General features: G+C 34.4%; 3 protein-coding genes across 3 annotated transcripts; 2 read left to right on the top strand and 1 right to left on the bottom strand.

The window, feature by feature from the left end:
* Positions 1 to 4,742: 4,742 nt before the first annotated feature.
* On the top strand, positions 4,743 to 11,175 carry LOC144559116 (sucrose transport protein SUT3-like). Its single transcript, XM_078308066.1, has 14 exons — positions 4,743 to 5,083; positions 7,090 to 7,155; positions 7,678 to 7,776; positions 7,978 to 8,042; positions 8,231 to 8,315; positions 8,435 to 8,468; positions 8,562 to 8,661; positions 8,930 to 9,005; positions 9,109 to 9,339; positions 9,427 to 9,570; positions 9,812 to 10,048; positions 10,302 to 10,365; positions 10,456 to 10,499; positions 10,625 to 11,175. The coding sequence occupies exons 1-14, from the start codon at positions 4,889 to 4,891 to the stop codon at positions 10,793 to 10,795; spliced, it is 1,611 nt and encodes a 536-aa protein (XP_078164192.1). The 5' UTR covers positions 4,743 to 4,888; the 3' UTR covers positions 10,796 to 11,175.
* Positions 11,176 to 12,306: 1,131 nt separating this feature from the next.
* LOC144559648 (Glutaredoxin family protein) lies at positions 12,307 to 14,162 on the bottom strand. The gene is made up of 2 exons (XM_078308735.1): positions 13,349 to 14,162; positions 12,307 to 12,874 (listed from the first exon to the last, which is right to left on the bottom strand). Exons 1-2 carry the CDS (start codon positions 14,061 to 14,063, stop codon positions 12,543 to 12,545), a joined length of 1,047 nt encoding a protein of 348 aa, XP_078164861.1. The 5' UTR covers positions 14,064 to 14,162; the 3' UTR covers positions 12,307 to 12,542.
* Positions 14,163 to 16,318: 2,156 nt separating this feature from the next.
* On the top strand, positions 16,319 to 16,891 carry LOC144559394 (uncharacterized). Its single transcript, XM_078308412.1, has 2 exons — positions 16,319 to 16,341; positions 16,462 to 16,891. Exons 1-2 carry the CDS (start codon positions 16,319 to 16,321, stop codon positions 16,889 to 16,891), a joined length of 453 nt encoding a protein of 150 aa, XP_078164538.1.
* Positions 16,892 to 18,335: the final 1,444 nt, after the last annotated feature.

Raw genomic sequence — 18,335 nt, forward strand, 5'->3', positions numbered from 1 at the left:
AAACTTTTCAGATTTATAACCACACATATTTATAGTTATAGTTTACTTTTCACAGCAATGTGAACTCGTTATATTTGATTTCGGGCCGGTAGATTGAAATTTATAAAATTAATTGAGCCAAAAAGAATAATTTTATGGACAAAAAAATAGAAAAAAGAAGAAGAATATTGCAACTTGGTGTTTGCGGGCACACACCTCGAAATTTGGCTCTCGGATTGAAATTACAAAACAAAAACAAACTAACTTGAAACTTATTGGTTGAAACATTGAGATATGTCCAAGTATTTGTAAGTAAATAAGTTGGAAAACAGGGTTTGGTTGCTGTAAATAAGTAATCATGAATTCCATATTATAAATTTGTTACAAGTCAATCTAAGAAGGGTTAATTTCTCATGTATTCTTAAAGAGTTCTTCAATTTCTTATTTATCCTTATACTCTTCATTATATTTAATATATCTCATTTTCTTAGTTGTGCGTTTGTTTCTGTGAACTTGTTCTTCTTTTGTTTTTACTTTTGTTTTTATAGCTGTATGGACTTGTTATATTTGATTTTGGTACCATTTTGGTACTAAATCAGATATGTTTTGATTTCAAATGAAATCGATGGTATAAACCACTTTTCTCTAAAAATATTTATTATATCCTTCAACTCTTCCTCTTCTTTCTTATTTGCCATTGAAATTAAGTATCCATATTAAATGAGTCATTTTAAACTATTATGGTCAATAATACCCTCATGTTTATCTCTCTGCTTCAATTATTTTTTCGCTCCATTGAAATGTCTATCATAACACATCTGAAACCAGGCTTCATAACATTCTTAAAAATCAGTGTTCTAAATAGCACGCTATAGCGTTTTTGGATTCTAAACGCTAAGCTATAGCATTAACACACGTTATTTGAGCTACGGACGCTATAGCGGTAATAGCGGTCCGCTATAGCGCATAGCGTGTAGCGCAAATAGCGCGCGTTATGCAACATGAGTTGTTTTTTTTTTTTTTCAATTTATATGGGCTTTAAAATAAATAAATGGTGAAGATATTGTTTAATTTTGATGAATATTACATTATATCAAATTTAGGTCCGCTATATTAAATTTTTCATTTTGCCCTTGGTTTTTTTTAAATGATGATAAATCAAATAAATAATTGCTAAATTATGAAAATTTTAGGGACTAACAAGAATTTCTTCAAGGATCATCTGTTTATTTTACTAGAAGTATGATTTTTTTTTCTTTTCAATTTCTAGGTTATTTTGAAATTTAAATAGAAAAAGATAAATTATGTTATGATGTTGAAGATATTTTGAATAGAAAAAGATCGATAGTTTATGATATTAGTATTACTACAGATATTTTGAGTCGCAATTTAGACTTTGTATTGGTTCAATATGAATATTATAAATTTTTAATCAATTTGGTATTATTTATTGTTCTATGAGACTAAATAATGTTGATATTTAATACAAATATATAATATAATTTTTATAAAAATAAAAAAAACGCTATGTGACATAGCTTTCGCTATAGTTTTTTTTGGAGACTCTCCGCTATAACGCGATAAACGCTATTTAGAACCTTGTTAAAAATACGAAATACAGCTGCTTTAGCCTCCTATTCACTTTAATCAGCTTATCCTTTTGTTCCTCTCCATTTTCAAAATCTCAATTTCATTAGATAAGATCGATAAATGAGATCCTGATCACATGCATCAACGCCTTCATTGTCCAAGCCAAAACCTTCTCTTGAGAAGCAACCAATAGGATTCTCTTGAGAAGCATCCAATGGTATAAAAGGACGAAAATCACATGCTAAACTCTGTAGTGTTAAGTCAAAAAGGCTCTCAAGATATGCCATCATTATTTGATATTGTATCATAGTACCTATTGTTTGCTAATGCTACTTGTGAGAGAAAATTTCAATTTTTTTTGAGAGAATTATTGTTTGTCGTTGAACAAGTGATTTTCAGCCAGCACTAATTTGGCGGAAGCACTCAACTGGATATTACAAAAATACAAAGAATGACTGGCAAAATAAATTATCCATAGGTGTTAGGCGCTTCAATGGAACGAAAAAAATAATTGGAGACTTGTGAAAATGAGGGTATTATTGGCAACATAAAATGTAAATGACTCATTAAATATGAATAATTAATTTCGTGAGCAAATAAGAAAGAAAAAAAATGGTTGAGGGATATATTGGATATAATGAAGAGTACAAGAATAAATAACAATGTTATCAGAACCGGACCGGACATCGAACCGATAAACCTTCGGGTCAACAGTTCACTGGTCGAGCCAACGGATCAACCGGTTCAATCGCTGGTTTTTTAAACACTTATATTTATGAAATATGATTATTATTATTATTATAAATAATTAAATATAATCATGTTTTCAAATAGGAAAATACATATGTACATATTATACTATAAAACTTAATTTTATAGATTAATAAAATTTCTCACTCAAATACAATAAAACTACTTATTTTTATCAAGAAATGACAAAATATTTGCTTTAAGACAACATCCCAAAATTAAAAAAAAATGTACATATAAATAAGTTTAAGTTCATATAAAAGCTCAATTACGTTCTTGTTTTCATGAAAAATATATTATTTATTTAAAACATGAGGCATCACTTCATTAAGCAAGTTATAAGGCATAGCAGTAGTTAAAAAAAAAAAATTGTGCACACACTCACACAGTGAGAGTTGAAATAAATTAAGGGAAGGCATGTGATAAAAAAAACTACATCTTATTTAACTCTTTGGGCACTAGATTCTAGAAAAACATGTGACCCTTCTGTCTCATCGGAAGCTTAAAAGAAGACAAAACTTAAACCGGGTTTTTTTTAAAGATTGGTTTGCAGTTTTTAATTAAAACCGGTTAATTGAGTGGTTTTTTCCGGTTCAACTGCTGAAACGATCCTTCAAGCGAACCGAACCGGACAGTTGACCGGTTCCGGTTTTTTTCGGTCAAACCGACCGATCTGATCCGGTTCTGATAACACTGATAAATAAGAAATTGAAGAACTTTTGAAATCTACATGAGAAATGAATCCTAAGAAGAAATAGATTGGGGATGTCTTCTATTAAATCCTTTTGACTTGCTTTACATTAATTACATCCTTTCTGCCTAAATAGGTTGGGGATGCCTCATTCTTATTTCGGTTCAATTTGCAAATTCATGGTCCAGGTGTATCTGTTCATTCAATTCATCGGTGCTACTATCTATGGCGTCGCATTTTATACATCGGATATTGTTCTTTGCAGGAGACGATATACAACAATTATCTGTTTATCCAAATCCCACTTTATTCAAGCATTTAATATTTTAATGTGATAATGTCAGACCTGACGCTCTAGAATTCGCACATACTCTCCTTTTTTTGTCGAGCCATTGGAGAAATGGAGAAGAGATATGCGCCACTCAAATGCTTATTCCCCTGAAAAATGGGTCCTGGCTGAGAATTAAATGGGGTTTTGCACTGGACGACTGGAATGTCCAAGTTTTACGTGGCACCAATACTTTGACACGTGTGGCTGATGACATGCGAATTCCGACAGAAAATTAACATAATCCACACACTGAAATTAGCATAGAATGTTCCTCGCTGCTATTGTAAAGGTAAACCTGAACCATCTACGTGGAGAAATCCCGCCAAAAGATTTTTCCACAAGATTCAAATCTTTCTAAAGATGATATCTTAAAAATTGTATGGATATGTATATCTCAAAGATTTTTTTTTTATTAAATTTGTATAAAAGAAGGTATTTCTTTTATAATTGAAACGTCCCTTCTAATTTTACCTTAATAATTAGTTTTAGTATATTTTTATTTTTCACATTTTTTTAATTATCTCAAAAAGTGTTTTTATTATGATGTATGTTTAAGTATGTGAAATTGTGAATATAAATATTACTACATAGATTAGCAAAAAACAGATCATGTCTAATATATCTTTGTAATGAGAAATTGTTTACATTGATAATAGTATTTTCGCTCAAATATTATATTAAAAAACTAAGATAATTTCACATTATATCAACTACTCCTAGTCTATTGTAACATCGTGCCTAATTTTAGTACTTAATTAGTTATATGAATATTTCTTTGTTTTGATCTAATAATTAATTCCTCATCAATAACTCATAACTAGTGCATATTCATAATCTCATAAATAATATTGCTAGTTTATTGATGCATTAACATTGTTTGGAAATTACGAGATAAAAAAAAGTCATCAATCCATACAAAACAAAGTTGGTCAAATTTTATTTAAATCATTTTCATCATGTTACGTCAAGACGATCATTAACCTATCTACTTAATTTTAAAAAATAAATCATCTTTTTACATATAACTAGAGTCACTATCCAAAATCATATCATAATTGATACCATATAATTATAAGTCACACTCCTTATCCCTTGTAGTTATTTTAAACTTAAAGAAAATAGTAATACGATTTAAAGTAATTGATCATTCTTATAAACTTATTTATTTTTTAATTCTGGAGTAACAATTATTACGGATTTAAAATAACACATTTAATTCGATAAACATGAACGACAAATTCAAAATATCTGGATAAAAATAACGACAAATTATCAAGTATCAGTGTCCGGGAAACAGCAATCCCATAATATTTGATTGAGCCGGGACCGGCGGGACACCGCACCGCACAGTACTGACAGAGCACCGTTATATAAACCCTCAACTCCGCTCGATTTCCACCACAGCCCCTCCTCCCTTTTCCAAGTGGTCACTGGAATTTCTCTCCCTCTTCCTCTCTCTCTCTCTCTCTCTCTCTATCTCTCTGTTTCAGATTCTTCATTTGCGCAAGTGTATACGATTTCACATTGCGACGCTGAGCGAGGTACAGATGGAGAAAGGGCGGAAAGGAGAACTGGAGATGATGGAGACCACTGGCTTGGAGAAGATCGAGGCAGGAGGCACGGCGGAGAAGCCTCCAGTGCGTCCGATCAGCCTCATGAGACTAGTTTTGGCGTGTGCTGTTGCTGGAGGCGTCCAGTACGGTTGGGCACTCCAGTTGTCCCTCCTCACTCCGTACGTGCAGGTACATCTTACTTTTTGTCCTTTTCCCCTTCCTTTATCTGTCTCCTTGTCTGTATTCGGTATTCGCTATTGCCTCTCTTTGTTGGGAAATTTTGCATTCCGAACCTTTCTGCGCACCGGCGCCCTTATTTTAGTACATCAAAGAGATATTTTATAAATACATTCTCAAAAATATGGGGTGCTTTTCAGAAATATTCTGCTTTCCGTTTCTACTGTTTTTCATCTTTTGGTAGAAATATATTCGCGACGGTAGCTAGAAGATTAATTTTGGATTTTAGGATATTAAGGGTTACCTTCCAATATGTTGCTAGAAATAGTTGGGAATAGACGTAGTGCTTAGGTGAAGGCATCTAAGAGTAATTGACTACCATATTTGTACAGCGAAGTACATGGCTACCGTATATGTGTATCTTTAGTTGTACGCTGGTATTGTTGTGAAATGTGCAAATGGTGATTGGTGATGTCTCATTTGTAATGTTGGGTAAAAGGATAAATAAGAACGAAAATAAATTGAAATTTTGGTGAAGTGGAAGTAATTGAAAGCTACCAAAGCTTACAAATTAGAAATAAGTAACTTAAGGTAAAAGGAAGAAAATTCTTGATTAAGACTGACTAAAATTCACTTCTATAACTATTTACCATCCATGATGTATATTGCCTCCCGTGTTTACCTTATTAATTGTTATTGCTAATAATGCATGGTTTTTTGCACATGTTAAATCTGAAATTTCTGTATTTTTTTTTTTGAGAAACAACAGGGGTCAGGCCCCTATTTATAGTAACCGCGATTGGTGAATTTCTGTATGTTTATCCAGTATAAAACACGGTTGATCTAGTTGTATAAAATGGCCTTAGTAATACAATAATTTAGTGCAAGTGAATATATATATACTAGTAATCGTGTCCGTGCACAGCAACGAGAGCAAATTATGTAGTAGAAAACATTAAGTTCCTTAATAAAGAGAAGAGATAATTTAAATCAAATTTGTAGAGAAAAATAGTTAAATACTATATTTATCTACAAGATAACACATGTGAACTCTAGTGTAGTGGTAAGAATTTTGGCACCAACAGAACCCAACTGGGTTTGAATCCCGCCTTCAGTAGAAAAAAAGAAAAAGGGTGTGCGGTGCACAGGTGCCGTGCGTGGTTCAGAGGCGCGGTCCATTGGTGCGGCGCGCGGTCTACTGGCACTGGGATCATATGCGGCGCAGCACTGGGATCATATGCGGCGCGACCAATGCATACTTAAGTGTTGAAGCTCATAATTTGGAAAATTCATCTATGTGCGATTTGGAAATTCAACGGCTGAGTATCATTCCGAAAAAAAAAACAGTAAATCAGGACCCTTGCAGGATCTAGACATTAAGCTCCTTAATAAGGAGGAGAGATATATATAGAGAGAGAGAGAGTGACTAATATGCTTTCGGTAGCATATGGGCCGAAGTGTTACTGGTCCAATTTTGAAATTTCAAAATCCAAAAAGTCGATCTGAACCAATCATTTTGTTTTTCATATTAATATGTGCTTGGAGACCAAATTTTACATTTTTCTGAATTTTTTTACTATTTATTAAGCCACTTTGAAAATTGCTGATTCAACGGTGGCTTAACAAAATAGTAAAATCAGAAGTCACCGTTGGATTAGTAATTTTCAAAGTGGCTTAATAACTAGTAAAAAATTCAGAAAAATGTAAAATTTGGTCTCCAAGCACATAATAATATGGAGAACAAGATGAATGGTTCAGATCGACTTTTTGGATTTTGAAATTTCAAATTTGGACTGGTAGCACTTCGGCCCATATGCAACCGAAAGCATATTAGTCTCTCTCTATCTCTCTCTCTCTCTCTCTATATATATATATATAAAACAAAGCAAAGTTTTGTCAATTTCACAAAATTACTGCTTTATCATTTATCTATTTATTTTTTAGATGAACTCTTTTTTTTTTTGGAAATTGTATTTTGTAGATGATCTGACTACCTTATCTTATCTGCTTTTGTCTAGACCCTTGGACTTTCTCATGCTCTGAGTTCAGTTATGTGGATATGTGGTCCTATCGCTGGCTTTGTGGTAAGATTGCTTCAGCAAAGTTATTTACTCCTTACTCCTAAGAAAGTAACATTTCTGACATACTACAAATAGCCTTTGATTTACAAGGTTCAAACTTCAAAGTACACCCTCTTATCAATGCACCTGCATCTGTAGATAATTTTTAGGGGCTATCATCTGTACACCCCTAAGGACTGCCAAAACTTTATATGCACCTCCTGCAAAGGAAGAAATATACCATCTTATCCAAAGAAAAACATAAATTAATGTCTTGGTACCTTTGCAACTTGCAAGCATGGCCATTAATGCAATAATCTGAATCCCATTCATCTTCCCCTTTACCTCAAGCATGCCTCGTGCAGCACTTCTTAATATTTATCTCGACGTAGTTGTGGAGGCAAAAGGGCCAGTTTTTTCCCTTTGCAAAGAGAAGAAGTACATGTTTAAAAGGGTGTACAAGATTTTTTTCGTTTGCATTGTCATACATGATGTTTTGTTTTATTGTCAAATTAATTCCATTTTATCATGTAATTATTTGGAAAGGTGCAACCCTGTGTTGGCTACTGGAGTGACAGATGCCGTTTAGCAATCGGGAGGCGACGCCCCTTTATTCTCAGTGGGTGTTTGTTAATCTGCATTGCTGTTCGTATTACTTCCTAATTTTAAAAAATATTTCCTTTGTTTCATTATTTATCAGTGGTTAACTTGTACTAACATAGAATCATCTTTCTGTCCAGGCTGCATTGCTGTTCGTATTACTTCCTAATTTTAAAAAATATTTCCTTTGTTTCATTATTTATCAGTGGTTAACTTGTACTAACATAGAATCATCTTTCTGTCCAGGTGATGGTCATTGGCTTTTCATCTGACATTGGATTTGCTCTAGGCGATACCAAACTACATTGCAAGTAAGAGATATGGTACTTTTAATGTACCAATTGACGTCAGTATAGTTGTTAACTCTCATTTTCTAAATGCAAACTGATTTCCAAATAGTCCCCGTGTTACATTTGCATGTTTTGCACTGATTCTCAATTTTAACCTCCAGACAAGCTCATTTGTAACTTGATAAATTTATGTTTTGACTTGTAAACAGGGACTACAGTGGTGCTCGAGTGCATGCTGCTATTGTCTTTGTTTTTGGATTTTGGATTCTAGATTTCTCTAACAACCTTGTCCAAGTATATTTTCCCTATCCTCTTTATTTCTCTTAAGAAATATGCTGATTATAATTTCCAATAGTTGTCAAAAGATAGGATTACTATCTCAAATATTCTATTCTCTTTCACTTGTATTATAGGGACCGGCTCGTGCTCTTATGGCTGACTTGTCAGGTAAAATGGAAACTATATTCATAAATAAGTTTCTTGCTTTCACTTTTTTTTTCATGCAAAACTGATGACTATTTATTTACAATTTTCAAATAGGTACACATGGGTGCCATCAGGCTAATGCAATATTTTCTTCATGGATGGCTTTTGGAAATATTATTGGATATGCTTCTGGTTCCACTGGAGCATGGCACAAGTATGATTTTCTAATTTTCAATCCTTCCCTTTGCTTACATGCCAAGCAATATTCAGTGTGCCTACTCTGTATCATATAACCATTTATCTGAGATGACTTTAACTGAAATGTTTGATCGAAACCTTGTAAAAACTACGACAGGACAACTCATTAAATTTAAAAAAATCAGAGTCTTAGTTGTAATGGTGAAGGATCAGTTTTTCCTTCACTTTTTTTAGTTCTACAAACTCTCAGTATTTAAATGAATTGGTGTCTCATGAAATATTAGGTGGTTTCCCTTTCTCATGACAAAAGCTTGTTGCGAGGCATGTGCAAATCTGAAAGGTGCATTTTTGATTGCCATGGTATGCTATAATCTGCAGACTTTAAACATTTTAAACTTTTCATGCCCGTAGGAAAAAAAAAAACATAACTACTCATCATATTGAATTTCGTCCCTGTTTTCAGATTTTTCTTTTGACTTCTGTCGCTGTGACGGTGATATTTGCCAATGAGGTCCCACTTTCTGAAATAGAAGCTGCAGCAAAAGAAACTGCTCTAGACACAAGTGAAAGCACAGTAATAGAAATAGAATCACCAAAAAAAGAGGAGAACGGTGGGATTTTTAGCTTTTTTCAAAGCTTGAAGAACTTGCCTCCGGGCATGTTCTCTGTTCTTCTTGTAACCTGTCTCACCTGGGTAAATAGAAAAAAAATATTAAAATAAATAATTGGATTGCTTTTATTTTTGAAATGTGGAAATTAAGAACTGTACTTCAATTTTCAGCTGTCATGGTTTCCTTTTAACATGTATGATACTGATTGGATGGGACGTGAAATATACCATGGGGAGCCAAAGGGTACGCCGAGCCAAGTTAGTGCATATGAACGTGGCGTCAGAGATGGAGCACTTGGTCTCTTGTTGAATTCGGTATGTCTTAGATAAACTTCTCTTGATTCATGCTTAGAGAAGTGATAGTGGCCAGCTAAACTGAGGTGTACACTTTTGTTACTTCATTCCACCTCTTCTTGTTTTGTACCTTTTTCACTTGATTTTTAGTTTTGACTTACGATGCCATGATCTTTGGTGGAGACTTTTTTGGTTCACATATACCAACTAGAAAATGCTGTAGCATGTAGTTGTTTTGATGACTTGGAATTATTACATTTAGGTGGTGCTGGCAGGAACTTCTTTACTGATACAACCAGTGTGCCGAAAATTTAGTGCGCGAATGGTGTGGGTGATGACCAATGTGGTCCTGTCCATCCTGATGGCGGTCACCTGCATCATCGGCACCTGGTCAATCAAGGATTTTAACAATGCATCCAACCAGCTGCCCGTCACTGCTGAGAAGGATGTCAGGGCCGTCGCTCTAAGCCTTTTCACTGTCCTTGGTTTCCCTCTTGCTGTAAATATTTCTCGTGCTTCTTTATTTACGCATAGTCATTCTTTTTATGTTTAGTTTTATTATTTTTGTTAGCTTATATATACTTGTGTAGGGTTTAGGGTATTATAGAGTCTGAGTGTGCCAGAAAGATAATAATAAGCCACTTGACCTGAATTTTTAGGAATAATTAACTAGATTTTATCACTATAAGCTAAATAGGAATTTGAGATATGTTTTTTATTGGCCTGATTTTCTTCCTCCATGTGCTTTATAGATTTTGTATAGCATTCCTTTTGCTGTCACAGCACAGTTGGCAGCGACTCAAGGGGGCGGACAAGGTTGGTCTATAGTTTCTCTAATTTCTGGTTTATTAAACTTATGCATATATATGAAATTATTGTTTTGGCTAATAATATGAATGTATTCAGGGCTTTGCGTTGGCGTTTTGAACATTTCCATAGTGATCCCTCAGGTAAATACATTATTTTCTTCCAATACAATGCAGTGCAGAATATCCATCATAGATAGATTTAAACATCCCTTTTATTTTCAATTCTTTGTTGTTGATTTTATACAATTTCTTTATTTAAATTCTAGGTGATAGTATCACTTGGAGCTGGTCCATGGGATGCTTTATTTGGCAAGGGTAATACCCCTGCATTTGCAGTTGCGTCAGTGGTTGGGCTTGTCGGTGCTATCGTTGGTTTCTTCAAATTGCCAAGGATCTCGAGTAGCAGCTTCAAAACCATAGCCATGGGTGGTCACTAACATACCGGACCCATGTTGCTCTCCTGTGTTAATAGAAAAGCCATTGCAGGTCAAAGGCCTAATTGGCCATTAAGAACAGGAGATCTGTTGTTCAAACAAAGGTAGTAATGTAATAGTAATAACTAAAAATAATAAGTTATACTTTTGTCTTATATCTGTGTGCGCTTTGATTTGGCATCTTTTTTGCAAAGTAAAAGGGTGCTTTAGCTTGTATTGAGTGTCATGTTTGAAAAGAAGGCTCAAGCTTAAGTTTGTCTGATGGGCTTGGGCCTCCTTGTTAGAGTGTCAATACTTCATTGACAGCATTGGGTCCCTTGAACAATCTTGCTATTAATATAGTATTGGCAATGGAGTGAATTTTGCATCCAGTGGTCATTTTTCTGGAAATAAATCTGCTGTTATTCTTGAAGAATAACAGGAACTTATTATTCAAATCCCAGCCGTTGATATTGGCTGACATTCGCGAATGAAAAAACATTTTCGTTGAGATTAGCGTATAGAAAAATTTGAACGGTTCGGATCTGAATAACATGTTCCTGTTATTCCTCAAGAATAACAACATATTTATTTCCCATTTTTCTAGTTGTTTCTTCGTCAGTATTCTCTATATTTTAAACTTTGGTAAAATTAAATGAAGACCTAGTAGAAGTCTACCAAACTTTTTCATATTTTGCAAAAAGTTCAAAACCAACTAACCCAAACATCATCAGGACTTGTTAAAATCCAACCAAAAGCGGTCAAAAAGGCTCACCACTTTGTTGAAAATAAATAGAATAAATATTTGAAATAGGAACAAAAAGGATACCATTAAATATTTGAAATATTAGTCTGGGAACAAAAAGGAGAACGGCGCCTACATTTTTGTTTGAATTGTTAATTAACTAGAGCTACACTTGACCAATGTTAGTAACAGTCAAACGGATTTAGCGAATCTCTTTCCTACTTTTTCCCATTAAATGAGGAATCATTACAGATATTGCTTGAATTCTAGATCAGATGAGGATCTTATCTGTCTTACAAAAAAATCTAATAGAATACTGAATCCTTCACTAAGATTATCAAAAATCAAATTGGAAAAAATAATTTGGAGGGTTGTGTGAGGGAAATGTGGAAAAAAAAAATCTAAATACAAGGATAACAAAATACGCCAAAAGAAACCCGCGCAGTATCAATAACAATGAGTCAATGACAAAGGGTGAACTTATCGTCTAAATAAACGAAGATCTAAATAAAAGGAGAGAGTTCAAATGTCTTTAATTTTGTATACTTTCATTATATTTTCATCTTCTGTTTTTCGTTTTAATAATAAAAAAAATCAATTTAATTTCAAAATAAAACGGCTATATATGATCTATATTATTTTCTATATGCATTTAATTTTGTTCTTATATAAATCAATGTCTAAAAATTAACCACATTAATATTTTTTTTTGTAAACTTTTCATATTAATTGAAACAAACTCAAAATGTCATAATATTGTATATGTGCATAGAGAAAATGAGATATATCATATTTAATAATTTTTATTTTAACATCTGAATTTTAATTTGAAGTTCTTTAAATTTTAAAAATAAAAGCACAAAAAATATAAAATTTGAACCCTTCTCATATATCAATAACTTACAAAAAAAAAAAAATACACCAATAAACAAAAATTACAACAAAATTACAAACCTTCAAAACTCTTTTCCAAGTACAAATTCATGATCTGCTAAACATGCGTCCAAATTCATGGCTGCTTCATAGCTAGCAACAAACATTGCATCTCACAATGCCATTTTCATTGCAATCGGGACACCTCATAAACTCTCTTCTCTCTATCTCTTGATCCTCTAATTCTTCTGATAATTCTTCTTCAATTTCTTCTATACAAAGCTTGCAACTGCCTGAACAAGTCTGGCACACCATAAACCTTGTGTCTCCGCACTGATTACACGGTCGATTTCCCTCTTGTGACACCTTTTCACAGCCTTTTAGTATACTTGCCAATTCCCCAGTTTCATGCATTTGCTTCACCTCCTCCACACCTCCAATATGCTCCCCTTCCACAAAAACCATTGGTAGCTGCCAATTTATACCTGTTATTGATCATGAGTATATGATTATATAATTGGATAGTCATAAACAGATTGAAGAGCCAATTTCATTTGCATCATAGAATACTGTATGCACAATGTTTTTTACTGTGCAATTCTCATAATTTGGCAAATTTTTAGCAGAGGACGTTTGTATGAAAGTGCTTAAGTGAGATTGAGTTAATAAAATTAATAATGGTTGGTGCTAAAAGGCACGGCATCATAAATTGAATTAATATATATAAAAAGTTTACCTAATTGATTGAAAATATGAGAAGTATGATTTTACTTGTGTTAGTACTTAATTTTAAACATTCCCTCTTGCTGATAGGGGACAAGTGCGGCGGCACTACCAGATGTCCAGATAAGCTCTTTACGAGAGGAGGAAATTAAGGGGTTAATTATTAAGAAAAAATTGTGCAGTCGTTTCTAGCGATTTTGAAATTAACAATTAACTACATATGTATAAAAAATTACCTTCACCAAGAATTTGCTGTAGCTCATCTCGAAACCCTCTGTGCATAGATAGATCTCTCTCATCAAGCCGTACACCATACCCCTGCAATATCATCCTTACCAAACAACAATCCTCAAAAGTTTTTCTCACACCCCTTAAGCTAGTAAAATAAACCACCACCTTGTTATTGTTGTAATCAATATTCCCTTCACAACTCCTTTTCATTTGATTAATCAGTTCCATCTGTCCATTACATGTCATCTCTGTTTTGCAAATGTTAGGAGATGATCTTAGCAATGCCGGGTGCACCGGTGATAACTCCTCCATTGCCTTTCTGAAAGCGGATAACACCTCTTGATCAAATTCTATTATGTCAGTGGGCACTGATTGGAAGGAGAAAGAGCAGCGGTCCACTGGAGGAGGCGGTGTGGTGGGTCTAGAGAGAAGTGAGTGGTCGAGGTCGGCCATTAGTTCCCATGTGTTGATTGTTTCAGGTTCGTTTGGTGGGGTCATGGTGGGTGTGCATAGTATCCACTTAGGGTTCTTGGTTGGAGCTGACTTGGATGATTCATCAATTGTTTTGATTTCAACTTTGACTTCGGGTTCAGTTTCTGTTTTGAGATTTATAGAGTGGAGAATAGAAGAGCTGAAAGAAACTACATGGTGGTCATGAGGGAGAGGAGAGGGGCTACGACTAAGGTCTTGTTGGGCTTGTTTTGAGGTGGCACAACCCATTAATGGCCGAGGAGAGAGACACAGAGAGATTGTAGTTGTGCCTTTGGGGATGTGAAGAAGATAATAAGGAACATTCCTTGAGGAGATTGAGCTGGATTATGTGGGGAATGGAGAAAGGCTAACTTAAATTAAGAGTAAAATGAGATTTGTATTGGCTAATTATAGTTTTTTATGATGATTAATTACTATGATGGTCCTTGTACTTTTCTCAAAGTATCAAATAAGTCCCTGAACTTATCTTCATTACAAAATTTGATTATGCAAAAGTTCTTTAAAAAATAAGAGCAATCCATATTTTTCTCATTGAACCATAGAGATTACATGTAGTGGCTTTCTGACTGCGAAATTCCGATCAGTTGATGTATCTAACCGGTTAGATCTTAACCGTTTATTTAAGTTTGTATGTTAAAACGAGCCCTCCTATATTTCAAATAAACTTCCAAAAAAAATTGTGTCGCTGTGTGCACTTGCCGCTGTACTTAAATACTAAAAATATAAAATAATTGTAACGAATATTTAAATTTAGAAATAATTATAAAAGTATACTCTTGATTTAAATAATTGTAGTTATATGCTCACAAAATAATGTTAAAGGAATTAATTGTAAAAGAGGAGGAATATATTTAATTTTTTTTTTTTATAATATCGTATTACATCCTACAATTTCAAAGTCTAAATAGTCAATCCAAATCATTCAACATAATGGATAATTGGATATATTAAAATGTGCTTGCAGATCAAATTTTACATTTTTTTTTACTATTTATTAAGATGGGTACAAAAATTCAATGGTCTGAAAACAACGGTTTTGTAAAATACTTAATAAATAGTAAAAAAAAATTCAAAAGAAATGTAAAATTTGATCTACAAGCACATTTTCATATATCTATCATGTTGAACGATTTGGATCGACTGTTTGGACTTTGAAAATTTTGAAAATGTAAAGTGCAATTGAGGGTCACAAAAAACGGTGTAAGTGGATCCCTCCTCATTGTAAAATTATGTTTATAATTTTAAAAATTGTAAATTAATGCTCCATCTTAAATTTCGTCATTTCCTATTTATTTTGGCTCCGCTTATCATGACATTGTATGGTAAGGAGCCATATTCTTATTCAACACAAATAGACAAATTTAATATAAATTTTAAGATTGTTTGAAAAAAGAAGGTAGAAAAATAAAAATGTAATCAAATTTATTCCACACGTTGATTACGGGATGCTGAATTTTAATTGCATGTTTACGCATCAGTTTCATATTCCTATGGAATTATAACATGTAAAGTTCTGTTTTGCCGGCTCTATATCTGAAAAAAAAAAAATCAGCATTTTTAGCTATATATCTGAACGTTTGAGTTGAAAATGACTTGTGAAGACACAAGTTCATATTTGTTGCCGACAATTGTCGACAACCTTTAAAAAAAGAAGAAGAAGACACAAGTTCACAAAATAGACATAGTATTATTAAACATTTTAGAACAAGAATAGTGTCTCTCATCCGTGGAATAGACAAAAAAGAAATTGCTCCTTTTTCTTTTCTTTGAGTCACAACTCAAAATCAAAATTTTTTTTTCTTTCAAAAAAAAAATAAAGACAAATTTTGATCCAATTGAAAACTGAACTATTCAACAATCCAAAACAATCGAGTTAAATCCGAACCCAACAACACAAACTTCAGTAATCTGATCGTTACATAAAAAATCAGAAGGCTAAGATGAGGTGAAGAACCCACAATGTGAGTTAATATTTTTTGAGAAATGATATTGTTTATAAAATAATTGCGCAAATAAGGATAAGAGGGTTGACAATTTTCCTTTCATTCAATCGCAAGGGAATTGGTTTTTAATGTTATTATAAATGTTTGGTTCAGATGTATTAATGGAAATGGGGAAAAACATGAGGAACTGAAGGCCACTACTGCTACAGCTTTGCTTTTCACAATAGAAGCCTTTTCTTGTTTTGTCTCTCATCCTTTTAATTATCTATTCCTTGTATCTAGGACCCTGTTCACTGGTCTTTTTAATACTATGTACTGTTCCTTTCAGAGGGACCTTTGTCTTCTATAATGCTCCTTTTAGGGTTTGCTCCTCTCCAATTGTACTGGATATTTTGGAGAATTCATGCAATCTGAGCTGCTTATTTTATTAGATTGTGTAATACAGATCAAATTCGATCTCTTTTTCTAAGAATCTATAATGGAACATCCTTGATCTCTTTCGACCTCTAATGAAGGTTAATTCCAAGACTAGATATGACAATGGTGTTTGGCTCTCATCAGAGGTGAATGTTAGTACATATTGGAGGGTGCTAAGCCACCCCTATAATTTTAAAATTTGTTTATCAAGTACAAAAAGCTATCAAGGAGAAAAAAGAATGCTACAAATGCTTGCATCATCACAGGAGTGAGGAAAACATTCAAAAGTACAAAGCGGCAAAAAAGAAAGCAAAGAAGGCGGTGAGTGAAGCAAGGGGTCGTGCGTATGAAGAACTATATCAGAAGCTAAGAACGAAGGAGGGCGAAAATGACATCTATAGGATAGCTAAACTCTGCGAGAGGAAGACGAGAGACTTTAATCAAGTTAAATGCATTAAGGACGAGAATGGTGGACTTCAGGTGAAGGATGACGAGATAAAAAATAGATGGAGAGCATACTTCGACAAGCTATTCAATGGAGAGGATGATAACACCACGATCGAGTTGGATGACACTTTTGATGACACCAACAGACGATTTGTTCGGAGAATTCAAGAGTTTGAGGTGAAGGAGGCGTTAAAAATGATGAAAGTAGGCAAGGCGTTGGGGCCTGATAACATCCCTATCGAGGCGTAGAGGTGCCTTGGAGACGTAGGAGTAGCTTGGATAACTAAGTTGTTCAATAGCATTTTCAGATTAAACAAGATGCCTGACGAGTGGAGGAGAAGCATATTAGTACCAATCTTCAAGAATAAGGGAGATATTCAAAGTTGTACAAATTACAGAAGAATATATTAAGCTTATGAGTCATACAATGAAGCTTTGGGAGAGAGTCATCGAGCATCGCTTAAGAAAAGTTACAAGCGTTACGAAGAACCAATTTGGTTTTATGCTTGGGAGGTCGACCACGGAGGCGATTTTCTTGACGAGACAACTTATAGAGAGATATAGGGAGCAGAAGAAGGATCTACACATGGTATTTATCGACTTGGAGAAAACGTACGACAAAGTACCGAGGAATGTTATGTGGTGGTCTCTTGAAAAGAAGAAAGTTCCAACAAAGTACGTTACCCTCATCAATGATATGTACGATGACGTTGTGACTAGTGTCAGAGCATGCAATAGCGAAACCAATGACTTTCCTCTTAAGATAGGACTACATCAAGGGTCAGCTTTGAGCCCCTACATTTTTGCCCTGGTGATGGACGAAGTTCCAAGGGACATACAAGGGGAGATCCCTTGGTGTATGCTCTTTGCTGATGATGTGGTGTTAATCGACGAGAGTAGGATAGGAGTTGATATGCAACTAGAGTTGTGGAGACAAACTCTATAATCGAAGGGTTTTAGACTTAGTAGGACTAAAACATAGTATATGAGGTGTGAGTTCAGCAGTGTCTGGTCAGATAATGGAGATGCCACTTTGGCTGAACAAGTAGTGCCTAGGAAGGACACCTTTCGATATTTAGGGTCGATGTTGCAGAGTGATGGTGAGATTGATGAAGATGTTAGTCATAGGATTCGAGCGGGGTGGGTCAAATGGCGACAAGCATCTGGCATTCTATGTAATAGAAAAGTCCCCCAAAAGCTCAAAGGCAAGTTCTACAGGACGGCTATCAGACCTGCGATATTATATGGTGCAGAATGTTAGGCTACTAAAAGACAACATGTTAAGAAGATAAGTGTAGTAGAGATGTGTATCTTGCGTTGGAGTTGTGGGCATACAAGATGGGACCGCATCAGAAATGATGATATACGTGACAGACTTGGGGTAGCACCGATTGAAGAGAAGATCATCCGAAATCGTTTGAGATGGTTCGGACATCTCCAATGGAGGCATCCTGAAGCACCGGTGCGTACTGGAATTATAAGGCGTATCGAAAAAACAAGGAGAGGCAGAGGTCGGCCACGATTGACATGGGACGAAGTAGTAAAAAGAGACTTGAAGGAGTGAAATATAGCTAAGGAGTCGGCTTCGGACAGGAGCGCGTGGAAGCTAGCGATCCACGTACTAGAACCATGACCTAGTGCTGGTTAGGGATTATTTAGAGATAGTATTATAGGTCTTAGGTCATAGGAGTAG

Source organism: Carex rostrata, chromosome 9 (genome assembly GCF_964058835.1).
Source record: "Carex rostrata chromosome 9, lpCarRost1.2, whole genome shotgun sequence".
Classification (NCBI taxonomy): domain Eukaryota; kingdom Viridiplantae; phylum Streptophyta; class Magnoliopsida; order Poales; family Cyperaceae; genus Carex; species Carex rostrata.

Excerpts from the sequence above, each read along its gene's own strand:
- LOC144559648 (XM_078308735.1), bottom strand. The coding sequence starts at position 14,063 with ATGGGTTGTGCCACCTCAAAACAAGCCCAACAAGACCTTAGTCGTAGC. Across the intron at positions 12,875-13,348 it reads ACAGCAAATTCTTGGTGAAG|GTATAAATTGGCAGCTACCA; the intron begins GTAATTTTTTAT and ends GATCAATAACAG.
- LOC144559116 (XM_078308066.1), top strand. The coding sequence starts at position 4,889 with ATGGAGAAAGGGCGGAAAGGAGAACTGGAGATGATGGAGACCACTGGC. Across the intron at positions 8,316-8,434 it reads TCTCTAACAACCTTGTCCAA|GGACCGGCTCGTGCTCTTAT; the intron begins GTATATTTTCCC and ends CTTGTATTATAG. Across the intron at positions 8,662-8,929 it reads TCCACTGGAGCATGGCACAA|GTGGTTTCCCTTTCTCATGA; the intron begins GTATGATTTTCT and ends ATGAAATATTAG.
- LOC144559394 (XM_078308412.1), top strand. The coding sequence starts at position 16,319 with ATGGTGTTTGGCTCTCATCAGAG. Across the intron at positions 16,342-16,461 it reads GTGTTTGGCTCTCATCAGAG|GAGTGAGGAAAACATTCAAA; the intron begins GTGAATGTTAGT and ends GCATCATCACAG.